This window comes from Camponotus vicinus, unplaced genomic scaffold, assembly GCF_025532165.1.
Source record: "Camponotus vicinus isolate PSW18456_S1 unplaced genomic scaffold, iyCamVici1.0 SCAF_3, whole genome shotgun sequence".
Lineage (NCBI taxonomy): Eukaryota > Metazoa > Arthropoda > Insecta > Hymenoptera > Formicidae > Camponotus > Camponotus vicinus.
Window position 1 is genome coordinate 3768148 of NW_028141967.1, and position 11409 is coordinate 3779556.

The following is an 11409-nucleotide window of genomic DNA, read 5'->3' on the forward strand; positions in this document are numbered from 1 at the left end:
CTGGTCGAGGACATTAAAAATTCAAAAAAAATTATTAATTATTGAAATATTGGTCTGAAATTGCATATATAGGCTGAACTATAGCAGAACTATCGGGAACTTTTGCTCAAAATAATAATGTCCCCTAAAAAAAACCTTATGAAGGTAAAAAAATACGCCAAGTACATAAAAAATATTAAAAAATCTAAAAGAGTGAAAATGAAATATTTGAAAACCGATATAAGATCAATACTATTAGCCAAGTACAATAAATTATGTGATATTAATTCGTAATCGATACTAAATGAGTTAAGATTACTTTAATTCCTAAAGCATTTTTTATATAATGTATATAATTTAAAAAAGTTTTATACAAATTCTGAATCGCAAAAATGACCTTCAGGTCGAAGTAATATGAAAACTTGGCGTGTCCCGTATTTAAATCATATAGTTTAAAACAGGAAAGAGTTAGATTTTTGATGGCCCAATGTAAAATTTGAAATTACACTACGGACCGCGCACGCGCGTAGCTAAATTTCGAACTTATATATCTTGTCTCCTCTGTATTACCTGGAAATCATTACATAGAGATTAGGCAAAGTGAAATCTCTTTTTTTTGTGAGTTTTTTTATTTTCTCTGCAAATAAAGTTTGATTGTTGTCGGACTGAAGCCGGATTGAAAAGCTTCGCAAGTCGTTTCTGGCCCACAGGATGCCTGTTGCATATTCGTCGTCTAAAGCTTATTTTATAAAAATGTAAATTTTACTTACTAAATGAAAGGATTAAAAAATATATATTGTATATATGTATATTGTATAATCAAATTTTTTATTTTATTCAAGATATGCAAACAACGGGGGGGGGGGGGAGGGCACGCCAAGTTTTCATATTTTACTTCGATCTGAAGGTCATTTATGCAATTTAGAATTTGTGTTTTAAAAACTTTCTTAAATTATATATATCATATAAAAAATGCTTTAGGAATTAAAGTAATCTTAATTCATTTAGTATCGATTACGAATTAATATCACATAATTTATTGTACTTGGCTAATAGTATTGATCTCATATCGGTTTTTAAACATTTTTTTATCACTTTTAGATTTTTTGATTTTTTTTATGTACTTGGCGTATTTTTTTACCTTTATAAGGTTTTTTAGGGGATCTCACTGCTTTTTGTAAAAATTTATATTATTTCTGCAGAAAATGTTAGATTTTTTAAAATTATTTTTTTATGTACTTGACGTATTTTTTTTACCTTTATAAGGTTGTTTCTATAGGGATATTACCATCTTTTTGTAAAAATTTATATTATTTCTGTATAAAATATATATGCATTTTTAAAAATCTTTACTAAGGGTAAGTCGCGTATTTTTACAAGACTTCATTTTTTAGATATTAGAGTTCACTCCCAAGGGGTGGTTTTTGAATATTGTTATAATACGATAAATTAGTCTCCTTAGAAATCTTATCTAACGGCACAGTTTTTATATGTACTTTTGTGGATACCGTTTTCGAGATAGATTAGATTTTACCCCCAAGAGGTTTTTGAAAATTGTTATGCGATAAATTAATCTCTCACACGTATACACACACATATACACATATCACACGTATGCACACACATGTACATAAATGAGTTTGTCTCTTAAAGCATTTTTGCACACTAAAGCGAATAATCATATATGCGCGATATGAACGCAGCTTGAGGGACAAAATCGCTTTGAATGTGTGCGTGCGAAGATACGTTCATGAGTCTGAACCTTATTATGAAGGAAAATAAAAAATGTCACAATTCTGACATGCGATTATCACTTCTCGGGATTGACTGCACCGATTTTATTCAAACTGGTCACAATCGAAAGCTTGTATTCACATTATATAAGAAAAATACCGTTAGATTTTTAATTACGGCTTTAGTTTCTGAAATATTTCAATCGAAAGTTTATTTGACGTCAATTTGACGTAAAATTCCGGATAAGCTACTTGATAGCGCTGCGTCGAGGACAGTGACTCTCAGTGCTCGGATCAAATTTTTTATCAGATTTTTATATACTTGGCGTCGCGACGCTGCCGCGCCGCTTGATATAATTTTACCTAATTTTATTTATCAATTAAAGTATTTACAAAATTGATTCAATTCTTAAATAATAAATTTGATAAAACGAAGTAAGAAATTTTATTTCTCATAAAAAATTTCTTTTCTCTCACTAGTGTCTTTTATCAAAAAGTGAAAAGGAGAAGAATCACTAAAAATATTAAAATCCATCGAGATTATAAAAGACTGGGAAAAATAATATTAAAAATTTCAATAAAAATATCATTTACAGTATAGATAATTTTATTATATTATATATAGATCTTATACATACAATATGTAATTAAGGATTTGATTAGTTGTAATGAAAAGAAGGAATTACAGATTCATTCTAGTTCTTGTCAGTGTCGCTCTAGTTAGCATATTTTTCATTTAAAGTAATTCATTTAATCGGATGGCGACAAAGAAAATTTTCGCGTGAATAGGCAAAATTGTATAGATTGTAAATAAATTATAAATAATCGCGATAAAACTTGAATACTTTTATCTTGATTAAAACTTTATATATTTAAATCTCTGTTAATTTATATATGCAATTAAGAAAATAAATTAGAGGATTTAATTCATATATAAGTACTAACAGTAACATATACATATATATTACATATATTTTTTCAGTTCAATGTGGCAACAAATCACATGCGAAATACGCACGTTTCTGCCCCCACGTTTCTCAAGTTGGAATATCTCTCTGTTGATTCCTGCATATATATTTTTACATGTGCGCGTATTTTTATTCGTTATTCGTATAAAAATATTCACTCGGGCGAAATTCTTAATCTTTACGAAGAAGTAAGCGAAACTCGTCGATTATAAGTTTTTATACATCCCCTTCCACTCTTGTAAATAAAGAAGAATAACATTTCTTGTACCACGTGGTGGTGGCGCCCGATTGACCCCGTCGTCAATTGGATAATTCAAAATAGGTTTTTCTGATTGGTCAATAGTTGCTATCCTAAGCATAGGCCGATATAATTGGCTGTAGTCAATCGCAACGTGGTCAAACGAGACGTTCTCACCACGTGGTTGCATCGTGGTTTCACTAAAGTTGTAACATTCGACAAGGGAGGAACTGTGAAGAATACGTGGTGCGGAGGATTAGTTTTTCATCCATTTTCAATTATTTTTATTATTGTATGAGTGCGTTTCGATTTGATCTTTCGGCGAAGAAAGTAATAAGTGCATTTCTAAAGTGTTCTGTTTGAGAGAATAAGAAGAAGAAAAGGCATTTTCCAATTTCTGCCGGCACATGGTCGCATTTCTATCATGTCGATTTCATCGAAAAAATTCTGTTCCCCGGAAGATACGGAGATAGGAAATTCTGAAACAACAACTAACGAAAAAGAGTAAGTATAGCTTTGCTTTTCTCTTCCTTTTCATACAAGCTTATTGCTGGGCAATAACGATGTCGAAATAATCGCAGATGCTGGCAAGATAATAGAAAAAAAACAAAAAGCGTCCGATAATATGAAGTATAATTAATTGAAATCAAAATATATAAGCAACTAAACTAAGCGTTTCGAATAAGTGCTGTTTGAGAGAAAAAGAAGAAGAAAAAGCGTTTTTCAATCTCTGCCGACACAAAATCGCGTTATTATCATGTCGTTTTCGTCGGGAAAGTTCTGTTCCCCGGAAGACATAGAGAAGAGAAATTCAGAAACAACTAACGAAAAAGAGTAAGTTTGATACCTTTGCTTTTCTCTTCCTTTTCACAAGTTACTGATGGGCAATAGCGATGTCGAAATAATCGCCGATGGCACCAAGATTATAAGAGGAAATAAAAAGCGTGTAATGACACGAAGTATAATTAATTCGAATCAAAGTGAATAAGCAATAAGTAATTAAACTGAAAGTTATAAATTATTTACAGACAGATGCAGAAATATGAGAAGAAAATCCTGCAGTATATTCTAGCGGAAAAGATAATTCCAATGGATCTTAAATATTGGTCATTCTTTCATTTGCTAAAGCCGGAGTTTATTTCACAAATTCACATGGTTGTGATATATGGTAAAATTTATCTTTTTTCATTCATTGTCTTTTCTTGCTATGTAATATTGTTACTTACACCATAATATTTTGAAGCTAAGTGTGATAACTATAAGGGTGCTGTAATTGTGACGAAGGACAAGAATGTTTACAACTTAGATTGTAACAAAGATTATCGTTCAAAGACTGGTGACGTACATATTGCTCCCTACGCAAAAAAAATAAAAGAATTGTGTGGAAAAAACATTCAGACCTTTGCTCACAGTTGGAGTTTCGTCCTGGCACTTACAAAGGAGGGAGAGGTATATAAAAGAGTTCATATTCTTTGAATGTGCTTTGATGCATATTTGAGTTTCTGGGAATAAATAAATTTTAAATTGCTTGAAAGATAAGATTGATGTAGAATGAGGTTTTATAGCTTTCCGAATTGTGAATGTTTCTTAGCAAACAAATGAAAATGAAAATTTACATATATGCACGTGTGTGAAATCATAATAAGATATAATATATAATAATAAGTATATAAATTAACTAAAATTTATATTAAATAAATAAATTGCTTTGATTAGAAGTATAGATATTTGGCCATAATATAATACTTATTTCAACATATAAATATTTTTAAAATTAATACTATGGGATGTGAAGGATTGCAATGATGTAACTTTTATTTTCTTAATAAGAAAAAATTTGGAAAATATCTGTTGAACAAGGAAAAACAGAGATTGCAGAACATTTTTAATTCTTTATACATTCAATCTGGTTTCGTAAAAACAATTAAAACAATATACATACACACACATACATACAATTGTAACTTAATTAATTTTCATAATATTTTAAAAACATGAGGAAAGGTACAATTTTTTTGAAATATCATAATGGCCAATAAATTTGTAAAATTTATCAAACTGAAAAGCACTTGACAGTGGAATAATATAAAACTTCATCATTAATCTTTTCTTTTCTGGCAGTGCTTTCATCCTTAAATGTTCAACATTATAAATATAAAATTAGAAATTAAAAGAATGAAATCAAGAGGTACATTTTACAACTATGTTATTTTTAAAAGCTTTATATCTACGAATTCACGAAAAGGCACGGTTCGTATCATGAACAACCCGACGTACCCACGTTTACTCGAATCGCCGGCTTAAACTACAAGCGTATCGTAGACATTGCATGCGGCAGTTATCATTTTCTCGCATTGACTAGCCATGGAGAGGTAAGCAAAATATTAAACTATCACAATAATAACGATAATAATTATTCTCATAATCTAAACAATTGTTTGTAATTTAGGTGTACGCTTGGAGAGACGGTAATTATATGCAGGATGGTAATAAAAACGTAGCTATTTTTAATGGTGATGTGAGACAAGTAAAACATAAATTGAAGAAGAAGAATGTTGTTCATATCGCGTGTGGTCATAAATTCAATATGGTTATAACTGACGAAAACAAACTATACGGTTGGGGCGATAACATGAACGGTCAGATTTCATTCGACCGAGCGCAAAAATATTTCAAACATCCACGCGAAATTACCACATTCTCGGAAAATAAAATAGGTAAATTTTTTAAAAATTTATATCTGAGATTTGGTCTCTAAGAATATCACAGTATCGAACATCTTTATGGGAGACTGATGTTTTAGTTAAGATGGTCTGCGGATACGACCATACGTTGGCGCTCACAAATAAAGGAGAGATCTATGCCTGGGGCAGTAACAATGAGGGCCAAGTGGGAGTAAATAACAACTTGAAATCCTCCGATCCGATCGTGGTAATTCATGAATGAAAATTAAAAAACTTTTTAATAATCGCCACGCGCTGAGTGGAACGAGAAATGATACAATAAAAAATGATATAATCAGCAGGTGAACGTGCCTCAAATGGGGAAGGTTTTGAATGTTGATGCCTATGGTCTGATGAGCGTTGCCGTCGGCTATGATAGGACCATCTATGTATGGGGTTGGTACTTCTGGCAAAAGATTACCCAACCTTGTCCCACGAAATTTTCAAGAATTTTTGATGTGTTTGTGCACAGTATGTGGAGACGTCTGAACAAGCCATTGATTATGCATGATTCTTTACACACTGTGCGAATTACGAATAATTACAATTACAAGTATACTGAAGAAGTGTTAAATATATTTGAATCCTTAGAAGCAGCATTTGATGATCCGGTATGTTTCATATTATTGTTTTGTATGTACATTTTTGCATTATATATAGTAAAATTAAGTATATATAATACATATTTTTATATTAGCTTGGTTGGTTGGTATAAAAAATATAGGGATTCGTAAGAGAATTGTAGATTTTGTAAAAAGGAATTAGGGAAAGTTAATACAATGCTAAGGTAAGTACTACAATTCAGATTTAATCGCTATTATTGTTGGAATTCATTAATTGTAATGTATTTATTTATGTGTTACGATCGTTGAATATCATGTGAATTTTAGGAACTCGAGGAATTCTGCTTTCAGTTTGCTTTGCGTCACATGACAGCTGAGACATTATCGAAAGATTATAATAAATTAGATATGAGTACTCAAGCTAAGTGTACACATAGAGCAACGATAGAAAATGACGTTACTGTCACGCCGTCGACATTCTATTCCCCGAATAAAAATGTAGAGAAGAAAAATTTAGAAACAACAATTAAAAAAAAGTAAGTTCGACGGTCTTGTTTTTTTCTTCCTTTTTATATTTTAATCACTGCTGAGCGGTAGCGATGTCGAAATAATCGCAGATGTCGGCTAAATAATAGGTGAAAACAAAAAGCGTCCGATGATATGAAGTATAATTAATTCAAATTAAAGTGAATAAGCAACTAAACTGAAAGTTATCAATTATTTATAGAGAGATGCAGAAATATGAGAAGAGAATCTTGCAATGCGTTCTAGCGGAAAAAATAATTCCAATATATCTTAATCGTTGGTCGTTCTTTCATGTGCTAAAGCCGGAATTTATCCCACAAATTCACATGGTTATGGTTTATGGTAAGATATATGTTTTTTTTTCTTTTCAATGTATATTGTCTTTTTCATTATGTGATATTATTCCTTATGCCATGGCAATTTGAAACAGATACCTATGGTAATAGGGTTATAATTGTGACGAAGGACAAGAATGTCTACAGCTTAGATTATAAAGAGGAGTATTTAAAGACTGGTGACACACAAATTGCTCCCTATTTAAAAGAAATAAAAGAATTGTGTGGAAAAAACATAAAGACCTTTGCACACAGATATAGTTTTATCCTGGCACTTACAGAAGAGGGAGAGGTATGTCAGAGTTCATATTCCTTGAATGAATAAAATTGATATTAGGAGATTTTATATTATTTCTAAAATGAACCTTTTTCTTAGAGTACAAGAGAAAATAAAAATTATTACTTATACATATGTGTGTGAAATCATAATAAGATATAAGTAGATAAATAATAATTAAGAATATATACTAAATAAATAAATTGCTTTGATTAGAAGAACAAATATTTAGCCATAACATTTTTTTCAACATGCAAATATTTTTAATATTAATATGTGACAGATTGTAATGATGTAATTTTTATTTTCTTAATAAGATAAATATTACGAAAATAATTTTGAAAATATCTCTAATGGATATAGAAAAGCGGATATTGCAGCACCTAATTTTTAATTCTTTACATTCAATCTGGTTGTAAAAAAATGAAAGGGATACGTATACACACACTTAGTTTCGTAATATTTTAAAAATGTGATAAAGAAATTTCAATTCTTTTACATGTATGTACATGACCAATGAATTTATATAAATTTATCGTGTTGAAAAGTACTTAGGATGAAATAATGTCAAACTGTATTTTATGTCAAGTCTTTTCAAGTAGTGTTTTCATACTTAAATATTCTAAATGTGATTCAGTAAATCAGATAAAAAATATATTACAGCTACGCTATTTTTGAAAGGTTTATTTCAGCGAAATCGTGAAGAAATTGAATTCTAGTAGGAGGACTTCTGACGTATTCACGTTTATACGAGTCGCCGACTTAAGCGACAAGCGTATCGTAGACATCGGATGCGGACGGGATCATGATCTCGCTCTGACTAGCGATGGAAAGGTAAATAAAAGACTAAACTTTCACAATGATAACGATAATAATCATTCTCATAAACTAAACAATTGTTTGTTATTTAGGTGTATGAATGGGGAAAAGAGAATTGGGAAGAAAATTATTCGAAAGAAAGTGATTCGGAAGAAAGTGATAGTCAGGATGGTAACGAAAACGCAGCTCATTTTAGTGTTCCGTGGGTTCAGGTGAAACATGAATTGGAGAAAAAGAAAGTTGTCCTTATCGCGTGTGGTTTAACTTTCAACATTGTTGTAACTGACGAAAATACAATATACGGTTGGGGCGATAACACGGGCGGCCAGATTTCAATCGTCCGGCAGCAAAAATATTACAAGTACCCACGCGAAATTATCACAATCTCAGATAAAATAGGTAAATTTTTTTTAAATTTATGTGTGACATTTCGTCTCTAAGAATGTTACATTATCGAATATCTTCATGGGAGATTGACGTTTTAGTTAAGGTAGTCTGCGGATACACTCATGTGTTGGCGCTCACAAATAAAGGAGAAGTCTATGCTTGGGGCGATAACAGTCGTGGACAAGTAGGAGTAAATAAAAACGGGACCTCCCGTCCGACCGTGGTAATTCATGAATTATTAATAAAATACTTTTTAATAATTGCTATGATGAGTGGAACGAGGATTAATAAGGAAAGATATGATCGACAGGTGAATGTCCCCGAGATGAGAAAGGTTTTGGATATCGCTGCTTATAGTGACATGAGCGTTGCTGTCAGCTATGATAAGATTATCTTTGTGTGGGGTCACTTTTATGAAGAATGCCCTACTCCTATTCCGTTTCCCACGAAGTTTTCGAACATTCACGACGCGTTTGCGCACAGACTGCTGATGACCATGCACAATTCATTGATTGTGTTTACGAATAATTTTAATTATGTTGAAGAAGTATTGAATACGTTGGAATTCCTAAGAGCAGTATTTGATGACCCGGTATGTCTCATTATTATTCTGTATGCATTTTTTAATTATGTAGCATAAGACTAAATGTGATAAATATTTTCATTTTGATTTGGTTTTTATAATAAAGAATAGAGATTTATAAGGGATTTGTGAATTTTGTAAAAAAGAATTAGGGGAACTTTTTTCTACTAGAAAAAATAAATTGCAATTGTTAATGATTGCTTTGATTAAAACTTCTAGTCTCATTCCAATCCTATATTGAATTATAATATTAAAAGTGAGAAATTACCTATATTTATGATAATTTTTATATTAATCTAATATTATTATTTAATAATTTGTTCTTCAGTTGACGAGTGATCTTACCATACGAGTCGAAGGACGACCTATTTATGTTCACAAAGCTATCCTTAGGATACGTTGTCAGTATTTTAAAAACATGTTTCAACATGATTGGATTGAAAATATTCAAAGGTAAACTTAGAAAAGAATTATTTAGATTTTCTCAATTTTGATTACATAATGACAAACATTGTTTTTTGACAGCATATCGGATTCAGTGTATACCGTATCGGATAAATTTTCATATGTCGTTTATAAAGCCTTCTTGAAATATTTATATACCGGCATAATCGATTTACCTTCGGAGAACGTATTAGGTAATTGAAGCTGTAAACGTAAATTATCACAAACTTACAATTCAAAAACTGAAACGACATTTCATTGCAGAACTTATGGAATTGGCCGACATGTACTGTGAAACCAATCTTATAAAAGATTGCAGTGCGATAATAAAGAAAGTCATCACTGTGTCAAATGTAGCCTTCTTCTACAATAAGGCAATCGAATGCAATGCTAAGGTAATTACCACAGTTTGGAGTTAATTACTATTACTGTTGGAATTTATTAATTACAATATATCTATTAATGTGCGTATAATATATTATCGAATATCATGTGAATTACAGGAACTCGACGAATTCTGCTTCCAGTTTGCTCTGCGTCACATGAAAGCCGTAGTACTATCGGAAGAGTATATTAAGTTAGACACGAGTACAAAGGATAACTTTATGCGTAGAGCAGCTAAAGAAAATACTCTCCGAATATGATTCTTTTGACATAAGTTTCGAGCTAAATTGCAGATCGTATTTTTATTCCTATACATGCATCAATGAAGCTATGCATATCGAATAAAGTAAACCTTCCAGTTACCATAGTTTAACATAAAATATTACGTAATATAAATATACAATATATAATTTTATCTATCAACTTTATTTATCAATTGAGGTATTTACAAATTGATTGAATTATTTAATAATAAATTTGATAAAAAGAAATAAGAAATTTCATTTCTCATATGAAATTTTTTTCTCACACTAGTGTCTTTTATGAAGAAATGTATATATATAAGGAGAAGAATCACTAAAAATATTAAAATTCATCGAGATTATAAAAAGGTAGAGAAAAAGAATATTGAAAATTTCAATAAGAAAATCATTTATAGTCTAGATAATTTTATTCTAATATAGATCTTACATATACATGCAATATGTAATTATAATTAAGGAATTTATTAGTTGTAATGGAAAGAAAAAATTACAGATTCATTTTAGTTCTTGTTAGTGTCGCCCTAGATTAGCATATCTTTATTTAAAGTAATTAATTTAATCGGATGGCGACACTGAAGAAAATTTTCGCGTGAGTAGACGAAATTGTATAGGTGTAAATAACCATGATGGATCTTGGTTATAACCTTTACTTAAATCTCTGTCAATTTATACATGCAATTAAGAAAATAAATTAGTGGATTTAATTCATAAATAAATACTAATAGGAACATATACATATACATATATATATATATATATATATATATATATATATATATATATATACACATATATGTTACATATATTTTTTCAGTTCAGTGTGCAACAAATCACATGCAAAGTACGTCGCACGTTTCTGCCCGCACATACCTCAAGTTGGAATAATATCTCTCTGTTGATTCCTGCATATATATTTTTACATGGGCGTGTATTTTTATTCGTTATTCGTATAAAAGTATTAACTTGGTCGAAATTCTTAATCTTTACGAAGAAGTAAGCGAAACTCGTCGAGTTAAAGTGTTTATATATCCCCCTTCGCTCTTGTAGATTTTTTGTACCACGTGATTGCATTATGATCTCCCTAAGGGCGCATTCAGACCTCGGCAGAAAAGCGGAAAAAAGAAAAGCAGGAGCCAATCACAAAAGAGCAGATTGTACTGTTTACTACCAGTACAATGTGTGATTGGC

At 30.7% G+C, this 11409-nt stretch overlaps 1 protein-coding gene across 3 annotated transcripts; it reads left to right on the forward strand.

Annotated features, from left to right (window-relative positions):
* Positions 1 to 3147: 3147 nt before the first annotated feature.
* On the forward strand, positions 3148 to 10498 carry LOC145969245 (uncharacterized). Of its 3 annotated transcripts, none has more exons than XM_083095206.1 (19): positions 3148 to 3422; positions 3500 to 3752; positions 3947 to 4086; positions 4162 to 4367; positions 5138 to 5290; positions 5368 to 5635; positions 5722 to 5849; positions 5941 to 6252; positions 6532 to 6740; positions 6932 to 7071; positions 7160 to 7356; positions 8023 to 8175; positions 8253 to 8559; positions 8646 to 8770; positions 8858 to 9139; positions 9459 to 9583; positions 9656 to 9768; positions 9839 to 9969; positions 10078 to 10498. In XM_083095206.1, the coding sequence occupies exons 2-19, from the start codon at positions 3676 to 3678 to the stop codon at positions 10216 to 10218; spliced, it is 3207 nt and encodes a 1068-aa protein (XP_082951332.1). In that variant the 5' UTR covers positions 3148 to 3422; positions 3500 to 3675; the 3' UTR covers positions 10219 to 10498. The 3 variants fall into 3 exon arrangements, 2 of the variants coding, with proteins under 2 accessions (XP_082951332.1, XP_082951333.1); XM_083095207.1 differs by having other exon boundaries at positions 6556 to 6740; XR_014437989.1 differs by lacking the exon at positions 9656 to 9768 and having other exon boundaries at positions 10078 to 10216.
* The last annotated feature ends 911 nt before the right edge of the window (positions 10499 to 11409 follow it).